Source organism: Athene noctua, chromosome 3 (genome assembly GCF_965140245.1).
Source record: "Athene noctua chromosome 3, bAthNoc1.hap1.1, whole genome shotgun sequence".
Taxonomy (NCBI): Eukaryota; Metazoa; Chordata; class Aves; order Strigiformes; family Strigidae; genus Athene; species Athene noctua.
Genome location: NC_134039.1, coordinates 50,198,344 through 50,213,737, shown reverse-complemented (window position 1 = coordinate 50,213,737; position 15,394 = coordinate 50,198,344). Strand labels below are relative to the sequence as shown.

General features: G+C 40.6%; 1 protein-coding gene across 1 annotated transcript in view; it reads left to right on the top strand.

Annotated features, from left to right (window-relative positions):
* The window catches only part of TBK1 (TANK binding kinase 1), a 32,236-nt gene that overhangs the window by 6,423 nt on the left and 10,419 nt on the right, over positions 1 to 15,394 (top strand). Inside the window, exons 4-12 of the mRNA XM_074902955.1 lie at positions 605 to 734; positions 1,334 to 1,515; positions 2,316 to 2,476; positions 4,412 to 4,522; positions 6,301 to 6,480; positions 7,909 to 8,105; positions 9,339 to 9,397; positions 14,762 to 14,853; positions 15,279 to 15,380. Coding sequence (XP_074759056.1) covers positions 605 to 734; positions 1,334 to 1,515; positions 2,316 to 2,476; positions 4,412 to 4,522; positions 6,301 to 6,480; positions 7,909 to 8,105; positions 9,339 to 9,397; positions 14,762 to 14,853; positions 15,279 to 15,380 — 1,214 coding nt within the window. The remainder of the gene's footprint in view (positions 1 to 604; positions 735 to 1,333; positions 1,516 to 2,315; positions 2,477 to 4,411; positions 4,523 to 6,300; positions 6,481 to 7,908; positions 8,106 to 9,338; positions 9,398 to 14,761; positions 14,854 to 15,278; positions 15,381 to 15,394) is intronic.

Here is a 15,394-nt window from a genome sequence, read left to right as displayed (position 1 = left end):
GTGTTCGGGCATAAGTTATGATTCTTCAAAGCCATCTTTAGAAGCCACTGTCCTAAGCTTTATCTTGAGTTATGATTTTTAAGCTATCTGCATGTATGAATACTTAATATATACTGATAGTTGGAAGTGCTTCAGTAATCCTGACAATTTAATGCTTTTGCTTTGTAACCAACTAAACTAATTACGTAGGACATATAGAACTGTATGCTAGTATGAATTGCAGTAGTTGTGCTGAAACGGAGACTGATGAGTTGGAATCACCTAGATGCTGAGATTAGTAAAGAGGAATGAAGGACAATTGCTGCTCTCTGCTCTTGTGTGTGCTGTAATTTCATTTGCTGTAATTTCTTATTTGTCCATCTATCAATGCTGGTGTCAACCACCTTAAGTGCCTAGAACTTGAGGTTTTCTTAATTTTTCCCTCCCTTTCCAAATTAGAATACATCAAAATAGAAAAATTCACCTGCAGTTCTTTGGAAGATCACCAGAATAGGATTTATGATCTAGCCGCAGATTTTTTTTTTTTTTTTAAGTAAGATCCTGAGGTTATATGTAATTTCTGACATCGTTTTCACAATAGTCACAGACTTATCTTTTTTTCCAGACAACGACTAGACACAAAGTACTAGTTATGGAATTTTGCCCATGTGGGAGTTTATATACAGTTTTAGAGGAGCCGTCTAATGCCTTTGGTTTGCCGGAGTCTGAGTTCTTAATTGTTTTGAGAGATGTGGGTACGTAGACTTTGTTCTTTAGTCTAATTTGTTGACTGAAACAAACTCATACTTGTTTTATTTATCTTAAAACAGTAAGAGATGATAAATTTGAATGACTGTCAACTAATAGAACAAATTAGTACGGTCGTATGGAGTCACATCTTTTAATTATGTCTATATTGGTATAGATAGATGCATTAAGAAGCCATTTCTGTTTAAAGTATTGCTATAATTCTTTTTTGTTTGTTTCAAGATTATTTGTCACATGTTGGACTAATTCTCACTAATAACTAATCTCAGAAGAGTAAAGTAGAAAAATAATGAGGTTTACCCATGCCTTCCTGTTACAAAATTTTCCCCAATTACTTATGTGAAAGGTGTTGCTGAGAGCCAGAAATACTGTCATTTATCTGTCTGAAAGAAAAAAGGGCAAAACCACTTAGAATATTCTCTGGTCCTGGTCTTTTTGTTAACTGAGTGTCCCTTCTCATTCCCATTTCCCAGGGAGAAAGCAAACACATATGTCTTCCTAGTCTCAGTTACAATTCAGTGCTTGTGCCGCCTGTGTCAAGGTGTATATGTAAATTCTGTTGTGTTTTGGTTTTTTTTAATTGAAGTGGCTGGGATGAACCACCTCCGGGAGAATGGAATAGTGCACCGTGATATCAAACCAGGCAATATAATGCGTGTTATAGGTGAAGATGGTCAGTCTGTTTACAAACTTACAGACTTTGGTGCTGCAAGAGAACTTGAAGATGACGAACAATTTGTTTCTCTCTATGGCACAGAAGAGTACTTAGTAAGCCCACATGATTTCACTTTCTGTTGAAGAAATGTTTGAACCGCAGGGCCATTTGTGATGAGAGTTGAATGGGTGAAGGTTGGACTGTTGAGAATTAGTATTTAAACTTTTGTATTATAATTGTTTTTATAACTTTCCACCTTTTTTCACCTTGGGTCATGCCAGTTTTCCAGCTGATCTGAGCACAGTAGCCTTTAGATAATTTCCAAGTCCAACTGCCCCTGTTGCCTTGTGTGAAAGGAAGAGCAACAGTGTTTTAGTTATTAATGTCTTTGCCTTTTTATCTCTGTAGGTATTTTTCAGTTTGTATCTGAACTACTTGGATGATGTCAGGTGTAGTTAAAATTCACTTGGTATCTTAGTTAACCAAAGAGAAGCAGGCATATTATGTATTAGGCATAATTTTATTCCTGCCATACTTTCACACATGTAGTATCATAACTGATATTCTCTGCTATGGATCTTTTTCCAATTTGGTTTCTGTTGTTTCAAAATCATCTGGAGGAATACTGGCTTTCTCCTCTTCTTTAGTGGTGCTTTAATAGTCAATCTTTAGCTAAATTTTAAAATATTTTTTGCAAACCTTTAATAAAAGTGGCTATCATACCTAGGAAGAATTTTGTGATACTCTGTCAGAATAACTTAAGCAAATTCTGTGATACAAGCTAACTTTGCTTTTTGATTAAAGAGCTGAAAGTTTAGAACAACAAATTATCTTGCAATGAAATGATAGATTGGGGTATTGTTCATAAAGCAATTCTAACTTCTTTTTTTTTCTCCTGGTTTTTTCTTTTTAGCATCCTGATATGTATGAGAGAGCAGTTTTGAGGAAAGAGCATCAGAAGAAGTATGGAGCAACAGTTGATCTTTGGAGCATAGGGGTGACATTTTACCATGCTGCAACAGGGAGTTTGCCTTTCCGACCTTTTGAAGGACCTCGTAGAAACAAGGAAGTAATGTAGGTAATTTAGAAGGAGAATTTTATCTGTTTGTAAACTAAGTCAGTCCTTTAAATGCTTTTTATCAAGAAATCCTACACACATATACTAAACATTAAAATAGTGAAAAGATTTAAGGAAAAACGCTCTTTAACTTTGTTGTGGTTTAACCCCAGTAGACAGCTGAGCACCACACAGCTGTTCACTCACTGCCCCTCAGTGGGATGAGGAAGAGAACTGGAAGGGTAAAAGTGCAAAAACTCTTGGTTCATGACAAAGCCAATTTAATAAGTAAAAAAACCCCAAAAGACAAACAAACGAAAAACCCCACCCCTAAACCCAAAGGAAAACAAACCCAAGAAACTCAACTGATGCAAAAAAACCCCAGTTGCTCACCACCATGTAACTGATGCACAGTCAGCCTTTGACCAACTGCCACCCTGGCAAATTTCCTTGCCCAAGCTTTTATTGCTGAGTATGATGTCATATGGTATGGAATATCTCCTGGGGTCAGCCATCCTGGCTGTGTCCCCTTCTACCTTCTTGCTTGCCCCCCAGCCTACTCGCTGAGTGAGAGAAGTAGAAAAGGCCTTGATGCTGTGTAAGCACTGCTCAGCAACAGCTAAAACATGCCTGTGTTATCAACACTGTTTTGGTCACAGATCCACAACACAGCACTATATGAGCTACTATGAAGAAAATTAACTGTATCCCAACCAAAACCAGTACAAAACTTCTGTTTCAACAAGGATGTTACTGCGTGGCACCTTAAGACCTAAATTAAGCATAAGCACTCCCCCAAAATACTGTTGGTTTTCCACACATCTTTCTTTCACCATGGCACTAGATTGGTCTGTTGCAGTGTGGTGTATGTAACTTGGATATTCAGGTAAAATCATGGTATTCTGAAATGGGTTTTCAGTGCTGCAAATTTTTGTTGTCCTGTAAATGATTGTCTTCCCAGGCAGTCTTTAAATGCATGCGCTACCCATGAGACTGACATTTTTTGAGTAGCATAGTTGTGGACTGTGGATGAAGGTAACAGGGGTAGCTTCTGAATGGGAAGAAGTTGTGTCTGTGATGTGCTGATTGGAATTGATTCCTGTTTCATCTTAGTGTAGCTCTATTTTGTTGTTATTCTGTGTGTTGCATTTTAAAAATAAAGCAAGGTGGTACTTGGGAACTCTAATAGGACAACATTTCTGTTCTGATGCTCCTTGCAAAGCTGAGTTCAAGTTTCTTAGCTTAAGGAACTGCCCATCCTGTGATTACCTCACAGGCATTCTTGTTGTTGTATCTGCTTAAGAGATAAGCAAGAAACATATGTTTTATATGTACTCCATATGTTTATATGTCCTCCAAAAAGAGAAAGCACAACTGAAATTTCTGTTGCAAAAAGCTCCTGATTTGCTTCGTGAGAAATTTGAGAATAATACTAGCCTGCTCAGTAGAAAGTTAGACAATGCCATATTGTATCCAGATTGCTAGATGTTCCCAAGTCGAAGTAATTTCTCTTCCTGTTCCTTCTTTATCCCCAGGTGACTTTGTGGTGGCTAAATATCATCTCTTACTATGGAGCATGCTATTAGAAGTTAGTCACGTAAATGCCTAAATTGAGCTGCCATGGAAAACTAACTTTGATTAACACTTGTTAAAAAACGTCAGCTTCCTTCAGTGATACCTGAAATCTCTCCTAAATTTTTCCCAAACCTGAGGTAGACAAAATTCCTTCTCCAACATAGCCCACAGTGTTTCTTTTTCATTGTTTATAATTTTAACACCAGTCTCTGTCAGCTTGTAAGCGAAGCTGCCTAATTATTGTACCACCTACAAATTTAGGCCAACCTGTTGTTTAGATTTATATTATTGATACACCTTTGAGGATTAGTTACTAGACCTATGTATATGTAAGAGGTAGTAGTTGAAGTGTCTGTTATCTTTGTAATGTATTGCAGGTATAAAATAATCACAGGAAAGCCTTCTGGTGCTATTTCTGGAATACAGAAAGCAGAAAATGGGCCTATTGAGTGGAGCTGGGAGATGCCTGTTTCTTGTAGTCTTTCAAAGTAAGTTTGAACTTCTCACAAAATGTTTCAATGCTCGTGGTTAGGCTTTTCCAGTTATTCTCTCAGGATTGGGTCTTTGGAACAGAGATCTGACTGATGCAGTTGTTTTCACTGAACTCTTCAGTAGATCTGTACAATCAAGTGTTTTTACTTCCCGTCTGTCCAAATGACTGCTAATTTACAAATGAGCACCTGAGAATCTGAAGTGGTATGAGTAGAAGAAAGATTGTTACTATATTTTCTCCACCCTCAGGAAGGAGTATGAAGATTGAATAAGCTTTGAATTGATGGCCCCCCTTTCTTGTAAGAATGTGACTTCAGATATTACAAAGATTAAGTAGTAGGAAGGAAATGATACGAAAAGACAGTTCAGAGACTTGTAGTTCTGTCTGCAAAGACAGCACATTTTAACATATTCTCATGGTATCTTCTAAACTTTTTTATCATCATATTTTTGTTTCATATGTCATAACACTCAGTAGGAAGAGCCATGGAAGATCTAATCTCAATATGATCTTGAAAACACCTCCCATAACCCATTTACCTATTTATCTTCCTGAGATACTGGTACTTTGAATTTACTACTCTTTCATGGTAATAAAGAGAGAAAGCAATTGTTATGTGAACAGACTTTAGAAACAAACTTTTCTGAAAGCCAAATATATAGATCTTTAAGGGGTGTAGAGTGAAAGTCTGGTTTGTATCAATTTATAAGTTTATAGCGTGCAGAATTTATATATATTTTCAATATATATATATATATATATTGCAATTTATATATATTTTCATGATGCTGCTTGGTATTTTCCTCTGCTTATTCCATATAACTAAGTGTTTGAAATAATAAAGGAAGCACATTTTTTTCATTAAACATCTGTTTACACTAAGATTTTCAAGTAGCATTTACTGTTACAAGTTTAGTACTAAAGGGAGTTTGAGCACAGCAGCCACTGACCTCTAATGGGGCAGTCAGTGTGCTTGTAAGCCACTGGAGCTTGCTTCAAAATGTTACCAGTTTTACTGCTGGATTCAGGTTTGACATGTACCTAATGTTAAGACTTCGAGGAAGTTGTTCATGATAACACAGGAGTAGGATCCATGAAGTTCCTTGCAATTCAGATTCTCAAAGTAGAAATACAAGAAATTTAAGATGGCCTTTCTCCTAGAATAGTAGTGGCTGTAAGGCAATAGTTGTACATTTTTCTTTGCAGCATTTGAGCTGCATGTGTGGAGTACTTAGGCCTATCTCAATCAGGATGAATTCTGTTAGTGTGGACAATGGAAATAATGAGTCTTTGCTAACCCAGCTGATTTTGATTGAAAGCAACACAGTACTCAAATGAGCAGCTCAGCCAGCTAACCATAAATGGTAGTTGCTTGCTTCAAAGTCAGAAACTGTGGTGTGGGGGGTGAGCTGGGTAAAAGACTACTGCCCAGCAGTGGTAGAAGGTTACCTTAGCTTTACAGTGTAGACATTTAAAATTGTATGTAATTTTTTCAATGCCTGTGATATTTGTCAAATACAAAGGAAAAAATATTTAATAGTTCAGCCTAAAAAGGAAAGTGATAAAGTATGTGTATTAATGAAAAACAATAGACATTACCATTGAACATTTTGTTGTTCAGCAGAGGGAAAGAGAAAAAAAGCACTGGAGTATTCTTCAAGGAATAATAGCTTTGCATTTGTGAGACAAGTCAAATGAAGTATTGAAATTTGTTACAAGGTGTAAAGATCCAAGTAGATGCAAGTTGTCTTATCTCTTCCTGGTGTCATCTAGGGGTCTGCAAGTACTGCTCACACCTGTCCTTGCAAATATTCTTGAAGGAGATCAGGAAAAATGCTGGGGATTTGACCAGTTCTTTGCAGAGACGAGTGACATACTGCACCGAATAATAATCCACATCTTTTCACTGCAGCAGATGACCCTGCACAAAGTTTATATTCACAGCTATAATACGTAAGTGTTCTCTCTACTGTGACCTCAGATCACCGCTGTTATAAATTCAGTAGCCTTTCCTTGCTCTTGCATCTGAGGAAGTGAAAGCTTGTCATTCTCCTGTGTAGTTGCAATGCATGTTGACCAAAAATAAAAATGAAGTCATTGAAGGTCAAATCTACTGATCTTAAACTTGGTCTTAATCATTGACAGAACACAGATTTAATCCTTGACCTTTTACAATGTTTCTATGTTCATAATGGATACCAGTTCATCCCACATTTATATATGTTACTTATTTATAAAGTAGTTTTCCAGAGACTGTGTTCAACTCTCTCCTTTCTTACCTTGTGCACATTTTGTATTCTTGAGGACATCATCTGTGTCTGACATAAAACTCACAGGGATTCTGAAGTTGTAATTAGTACAACTTAGGATCCTGAGTTATATGGATTTCACTTTATGGTCAGTAAGTGCTGATGTTAGAAGCTGTAAAGTCTGGTTTGCAGTTTGATACAAAAGTAAGTGCCTTTGCCTTATTACAGATAATGCAGAGCTTGTGTTTAATATGCAAACAGATACAGTTATTTCATCAGATGTATCAATACAGTTCTGGCCTTTCTCAATTTTTCTATTCTGTCATTTATATTTTGAGAGCCCAAAATCTACTTTTGCAGAGGAATCTTTCTTGTAGCTCAAACTGCTGTTTGTACTTTGTTTTTAAAATTTATTTTATTATTATTTACATTTATGTACTAGCTCTATTATTAAGAAGTGACAGTGTACTAGTACTGCACAGGAAACAAATTCTTCCTGTTAGTGTCCTTAAAGTTTTTCTTCTTTTGGGGAGGTTTTTTTGTTTGTTGGGTTGTAGGGCTTTTGAAGGTGGGGAGGTTTGTTATGAATTCTTATGCCTTGTATCCATTGATTGCTGGAAATAAAATACCAAAGTGTCTTTTGTCTTCCTTATAACTGCTGTTTTAGGAGATAATCTGGCTGTCTGTTAGCTTACAGGCTGAATTTAGGGTGTGTGCTTTTTGAGATGTAAACCACCAGACTTTTCTCTTGGAGAGACCATCTATCTCCTCTGAAGAAATGGATATGCCTGAGAAAACTAAAGTATACTTCCTTCCGCTCCTATGGTGTTTCCTGTTCAGACTTCAGGCCAAAGCACGTTTGTTTACACAGACGTGCTTTGGTGGAAAATCAGAGGTAGAAAGGGAAGTTTGATATTTTGCAGGAAATAGCATTTACTTTTGTAACAGAGCAACCTGGAGCCTTAGGCAGTGTGCCACTTTCTGTTCTGCTTATAAGTCAAATGCTCTATGTGTAAAAACAGTTCTTAATTAATCAGAAGTAAAAGGGATTTTTATTTAAGTAATACAGACTCTAAATTTTGAACTATTGTAGTGGGTCTAACTACTACTGAATATATTGTTTCTGTTCTAGAGCTGCTATATTTCATGAGTTGGTCTACAAACAGACAAAAATACCATCTCAGAATCAAGAACTGTTATATGAAGGTCGGCGTTTAATACTAGAGCCTGGCAGATTGGCACAGCACTTCCCCAGAACAACTGAGGAGAATCCTATCTTTGTAGTAAGCAGGGAGACGGTGAACTTTGTTGGATTAATTTATGAAGAAGGTATATGAAAGTAATTTCTCTTTTCATATAGCTATGTTTTGTAAATAGTTTTGGTTATTTATTTGTTTTATGTCTGTTATGTCTTAGAAATAGCATTCAAAATTTTTCTCTCTTGATACCTGAAGTTCTAAGTACGCAGTCCAATTTTTTCCAAAAATGCTGAGTATCCAGCATATTTTTACAGAAATGGTAGATGCTTGTAATGTTCCTAGTGCTGTGAACCTGAATATTTGTGTGTTAAGATGTAGTGGAGTTCTGAAATTTTTTCAAGCATGACACTTTTAACAGGTAGAAAGGAACATTACTGAATGTAATTCAAAGGTGGTTATTTTGTTCCATTACTCACCAAGTGGAAATTGAAGTTTTGGGGTTTTTTTAATTTGTCATGATTGTGGTTAGCCTTTCAGTTAACAGAGGAGGTCTTGACAACTTAGCTGAGGGGGGTCATATGCCACAACAGAATGCCATACAGGAAAAAAAAGAAACTGAGTTTTTGCATTTCCATTTATTGTTGAGAGGCTTATAGAGGGCCCTGTGCCAGAAACGTTTTTGATAAGAGATGAGCTGGAGGATATGCTTCCAACTGAGAGATCAGTGTTGCTTTTGTCACTATGTCCTATATTGACTGCTTGGGCCAGCTGGCACTCACACAGAAGTGCTGAAGAGCGTGGGTAGGTGAGCTGTTTGTGGAAGGATCAACAGGGCTTTTATATTGTGTCAGAGCTTTCTGAAGGAGTCAATAAGCATGAGAACAAAGGACATTCAGCTGATAGAGGCTACCCTAGGCTTAAAAAAGCTATTTGGTGAAGTCCTCCCCTTAAGAGTCTCAATGAAACTAAGAAGCAGTGAGATAAAAGGGAACAGTCTCCCATGTGGACAAACATAGGGCTGAAAAACAGAAATAAATGGTTGGCTCTCTCAGTGGAGAGAGATTTCTAGTGGAGAGCTGCATGAAATCTGTGCTGTGTAGCATGTTTAAAAGGGGGTCTGGAAAAGGAAGTAAAGGACAGTTTGCTGAAGATACCAAGTTACTTAAAGCTTTTTCAAGGCAAAGCCTGGTTTTGAAGTACATGCAAACCACACAATATTGAAAGGCTTGGCAGTAACAGATTAGGTGAAAATCCATGTAGATACACATAAAAACAGTGTACGGGGTGGGGAGGAGAAACAGACTGAACTTTTGAAGTCTCTTTTGGAAAATAAGAAAATACAGGTGTTTATTTTATGTTTCAGTTTTACTTCCTAAAGTACATCAACGTTATGATTTGGATGGGGATGCCAGTATGGCTAAAGTGAGTAATGATGATTTTAATTTATATACCTGTCTCAGATAATGATACTGAAATTAAATCTATTTGATACTCAGATGAATAATGTTAATGAAACTATTTTTAATATACAAGTGAAAATTCTGATTGACAGAAATGTATTTGTTAACAAGGGCTCCAGAAGTATATTAAAGCCACACTTTGTATGCAAAATATATCTGTATATTTTTTTAAAAGAATAACGATGCTAAAAAACAGCCTTCTAAAGTCCAAGTGCTTTGTTACTGCTTAACTCAGTGATGGGGGGAAAGAAGCCTGCCACTTTGGAGACCTGAAGTTAGCTAGAAGATTCATAACATCCCCTGTGACAGTGCAAAACTTACCGTAAGAAAAATAACTTTCATCTTTCTCTTAGTAGAGAGGAGTCTCTAGGACTGTGTGGAATATCTGTTACCTTTCTTGCAAATTTTTCAGCATCTGGGGGATTGTAGAGGATGTTTCATTCTGTGGTCATTTTTTAAAAAACAACTGAATCACATAGAATCACACAGAATCATCTAGGTTGGAAAGGACCCTGGAGATCATCTAGTCCAACCGTTCGCCTAGCGCAGTTCCCACCTACAGCATATCCTTAAGCTCTAAATCAACCCTACTCTTGAGCAACTCCAGGGATGGGGACTCCACCACCTCCCTGGGCAGCCCATTCCAACAGCTAACAACCCCTTCTGGAAAGAAATGCTTCCTAAATATCTAGTCTGAACTTTCCCTGGCGCAACTTGAGGCCATTCCCTCTTGTCCTATCATTTGTTACTTGGTTAAAGAGACTCATCCCCAGCTCTCTGCAACCTCCTTTCAGGGAGCTGTAGAGGGCGATGAGGTCTCCCCTCAGCCTCCTCTTCTCCAGACTAAACACCCCCAGTTCCCTCAGCCGCTCCCCGTATGACCTGTGCTCCAGACCCTGCACCAGCTTCGTTGCCCTTCTCTGGACACGCTCGAGTCATTCAATGTCCTTTTTGTAGTGAGGGGCCCAAAACTGAACACAGGAATCGAGGGGCGGCCTCACCAGTGCCAAGTACAGGGGCAAGATCGCTTCCCTGTCCCTTCTGGCCACACTAATCCTGATAGAAGGCAGGATGCCATTGGCCTTCTTGGCCACCTGGGCACACTGCTGGCTCCTGTTCAGCCGGCTGTCAGTCAACACCCCCAGGTCCCTCTCTGACTGGCAGCTCTCCAGCCACTCCTCCCCAAGCCTGTAGCGCTGCTGGGGGTTGTTGTGGCCCAAGGGCAGCCCCCGGCATTTGGCCTTATGGAAACTCCTCCAGTGGGCCTCAGCCCATGGCTCCAGCCTGTCCAGGTCTCTCTGCAGAGCCTCCCTACCCTCGAGCACATCAACAATCCCCCCCCAACTTGGTGTCTTCTGCAAACTGACTGAGGGTGCACTCGTTCCCCTCGTCTAGGTCATCAATACAGATGTTAAACAGGAGTGGCCCCAAAACCGAGTGCTGGGGGACACCACTCGTGACCAGCCACCAACTGGATTTAACTCCGTTCACCACAACTCTCTGGGCCCAGTCGTCCAGCCAGTTTTTTACCCAGTGAAGTGTGTGATTGTCCAGACCTTGAGCAGCCATTTTTGCTAGGAGAATGATGTGCGAAACGGTGTCAAAAGCCTTGCTAAAGTCAAGGTAGACAACATCCACAGCCTTTCCCTCATCCAGTGAGCAGGTCACCCTGTCATAGAAGGAGATCAGGCTTGTCAAGCAGGACCTGCCTTTCATAAACCCATTCTGACTGGGCCTGAGCATCTGGTTGTCCCACATGTGTTGTGTGATGGCACTCAGGATGAGCTGCTCCATCAGCTTCCTGGGCACCAAAGTCAAGCTGACAGGCCTGTAATTTCCCGGATCATCCTTCTGACCCTTCTTATATATGGGCGTCACACTGGCCAATTTCCAATCTGTCAGGACCTCCCCGGTCAGCCAGGACTGCTGGTAAATGATAGAAAATGGTCTGGCGAGCACCCCAGCCAGCTCCTTCAGCACCCTTGGGTGTATCCCATCCGGTCCCATAGACTTGTGTATGTTTCTGTATTCTGGCTGTGGAGGCTGGATTTCATCAATACAACTAACCTTGCTATTAACGACTGAGGCAAAGAAAGCATTAAGGACCTCAGCCTTTTCCTCATCACTTGTTACCATGTTTCCTTCTGTGTCTAGCAGGGGATGGATACTCTCCCTGGACTTTCTTTTGCTACTGACATACTTATAGAAACTTTTCTTGTTATCCTTGATTGCGGAGGCCAAATTAATTTCCAGTTGGGCTTTAGACCTCCTGATTACCACCCTGCATAGCCTCACAGCCTCTTTGTAATCACTGTGAGTGGCTAGCCCCTTCTTCCAAAGGCTGTAAACTCTCCTTTTCTTCCTAAGTTGCAGCCAAAGCTCCCTGTTCAGCCAGGGTGGTCTTCTCTGGTGTCAGCTTCTCATAGAGCACCTGGGGACCACCTGCTCCTGAGCCATTAACACTTCCTTCTTAAAGAGTGCCCAGCCTTCCTGGACCCCTATACCCTTCAGGAGAGTCTCCCAGGAGATCCTTTCAAGCAAGTGCCTAAACAAGACAAAGTCAGCCCTTTGGAAGTCCAGAATGTCAGTCCTGCTTAGCTCTCTCCTGATCTCTCTAAGAATAGAGAACTCTATTATTTCATGATCGCTGTGCCCTAGTCGACCTCCAACCTCCATGTCGTCCACCAGTCCTTCTCTGTTGACAAAGAGGAGATCCAGCAGGGCACCTTCTCTGGTCGGTTTACTCACCAGTTGCATCAGGAAGTTGTCTCCCACACATTCCAGGAATCTCTAGGACTGGTCTCGTTCTGCCGTGTTGTATTTCCAGCAGATGTCTGGGAAGTTAAAGGACAAGTGATTGTGGCATCAAGAACAAGGGCAAGTGATCATGAGATTTCACCTAAGTGCCTATAAAATATCTTGTCCATCTCTCTGTTCTGGGTGGGTGGCCTATAGTAGACTCCTACTACAACATCTGCCCTGTTGGCCTTCCCCCTGATTCTAACACAAAGACACTCCACCCTGTCTTCGCTACACTTGTGCTCAAAGCAATCATAACAGTCCCTAACATACAGAGCCACCCCACTCTCTCTCCTTCCCTGTCTGTCCCTCCTGAAGAGCTTGTAGCCATCAACTAGCACACTCCAGTCATGGGAGACATCCCACCATGTTTCTGTAATAGCAACAACATTGTAATTTTCCTGTTTCATCACAGCTACAAGCTCCTCCTGTTTGTTACCCATGCTGTGTGCATTGGTAGAGATGCACTTCAGATGGGCTGGTGTTTTGCCCCTTTCCCTCTTCAAATCTAGTTTAAAGCTCTGTCAATGAGCCTAGCTAACTCCTGCCCCAAAATCCCCTTCTCTCTCTGGGACAAGGTGCATCCCATCTGATGTCAAAAGATCAGGTGCCCTCTATACCAACCCATGATTGAAGAATCCAAATCCCCGATGGTAACACCAGTCTTGGAGCCTCCAGTTCATCTGCTGAATTCTCCTGTAATCTTCCTCATCCATCCCTCCGACCACAGGGATGGAGGAGAACACAGTTTGTGCCCCCAATCCCTTAAGCAGTTTTCCCAAGGACCAGAAGTCTCTCTTCATTGCTTTAGGCCTTCTCCTGGTAATGTCATCACTACGTACCTAAAAAACCAGGAGAGGGTAGTAATCCTTTGGTCTCACTAGGGTGTGGAGTTTTGCTGTGAGGTCCTTGATGCAGGCCCCAGGGAGGCAGCAGACTTCCCTATGAAGCAGGTCCGGTCTGCATATGGGGCCTTCGACACCCCTTAGAGTGGAGTCACCCACTACAATGACTCTTCTGGGGTTCTTTTCAGAGCTGGTTTTAATACCTGGTCTGAAGTGACCTGGCCTTCGTGGACCTTGGTCTTCTTCGTTTGTCTCATTTTCTTCCTCCTTCTCTTCTTTGTTCAAAAGTTCCAGGGCCCCGAAGCTATTGTGAAGGGACACCATGGAGGGTGAGGGAGGTGGGGAGAGGATTTTCCTGCCTCCCTGAGCAGGGACCTGTTTCCAGCCTCCCTCGTCTCTTAGGTCTTCTCCTTCTGCCTGGTAGCAAGAGGATTAGGGATTCCCTGCCTCGTTGGAGCTTCCATTAGCTCCTGTTGCTTTAGGGGTGCTAGGGTGTTACTCCACCAGTCAATTTCCCGTTCACACTCCCTACTTCTTCTTAATTTCTCAACCTCTTCTTTGAGTCCCACCACCAGGCTGAGCAGGTCACCCAGCTGATGGCAGTGCACACAGGTGCTGTCACTGCTGCCCTCCAGCAGGACCGACAGGCTCAGGCACTCCCTGCAGCCCGAGACCCGAACCTCTGCATGTCTGCGTGGCAGCTCTGTCTGGGTCGCCACGTTCTTTCTGGTGGTGGTTTTGATGCGAGTGGAGACTATGGTTTGGTCTACTCGTGGCGGACCGTAAAGGGGCTAGCTTGGATAAGTTCAGGAACCCAGAGAGCGTCTGCTTGCCCTGCTGTGCAAACTGACGCGCCTCACACTTCTGACGTGCCTCACACTTCTGACGTGCCTCACACTTCTGACGTGCCTCACACTTCTGACGCGCCACGTGCTGTTTGCCCGCCCTGTTCGCCGCGCTCCCTGGGGGCTGCTCTTTTACGTGAGGGCCTGCGACGGTGTCACTCCGGTCTCCGCCCACTCTGAGAATGTATGCATTGCTATGCTTTGACTTTGACTACTGTTTATACTATGCCTATAAAATAATGGCTTACTGAGGAGCCTTGTATTCAGGCATGGTAGTCCTGAAAACGTGTCTCTTTAAATCCCAGAAGTCTTTAAAATCAGTAAACAGAAAGTTATCAGTTGATATTAATGATTTAAAATACTCTAAATTATAATCTCTGAAACTTTGTTCACAATTCTGAATAATGCAGTAAACTTGTAAGTGGAATTAGGTGAATGAAGAGAGTCCCTAGACTTTAAAAATGTGTCATTTTTTACAAGTTTCTTTTAATGTATGTGTTTAATTCCTAAACTACTGAAGAAATGTACTTACGACTTCCCAGAAATTAAAGTAAATCCTGAGAGTAAGTGTTGTCGTTTTTATTTATAGGGGACTTATTTTCATCCCTAACAGATATTTCAGCATAACTGGAAAAACTCACCACCATGTTTAGCTCTGCCTCCATAATTAGTGTTTGGTTGTCTCCCAACTAAAGTTTGGGTGAAGTTACACATTTTAAACTACCACTTTCATGTTGCTCTTTCTTTTATTAATCTGTGTTGCTTTGTTGTGATTAATTGATTCAATTGTTAAGAGAATGCCAGATTACTACTAATGTTGGGCTTTTTTTCCACCAGGCAGTAACAGGTATCGTGTGTTATGCCTGTAGAGTTGCCAGTTCTTTGCTACTTTACCAGGAGCTGATGCGAAAAGGAATACGATGGCTAATGTAAGCAATTGATTGAATTTCATTGTGCTTTTTTTAAATTGATATATGCATTCATTATCAATGCATAATTCTGTGATCTCTGAGTATCTTTGGAGGTTTTCTTTACTCCTTGAATATGACTAGGCTTTCTGAATTTTTCCTTCTTTCTGTCATTAAGGAAACAAAAATTGTTTTTTATGACAATAAGGTTCAGGTATTTGCAATTTCACTTTCTTCTGTGGGTAAATTAAACCTAGTGTCTGATAACATGCAGGTACAATTATGCAGCTTGCACAAGACCATTTTATATGAGGATTATACTAATGCATCTCTAACTGAAAGCAATTCTTACTAGCAGTTATTACTGTAGGTATATTGTATTACTGATTGCTGGTAAGATGGCAGTTGAATACTTCTGTTACAGACTAATGCTTCACTTTTTTTAGTGAAATAATCAAGGATGATTACAATGAAATGGTTCATAAAAAGACAGAGGTTGTCATCAGGCTGGATTTCTGCAGCAGAAACATTGAGAAAGCTGAGAAAATGTGAGTAGAAGCAC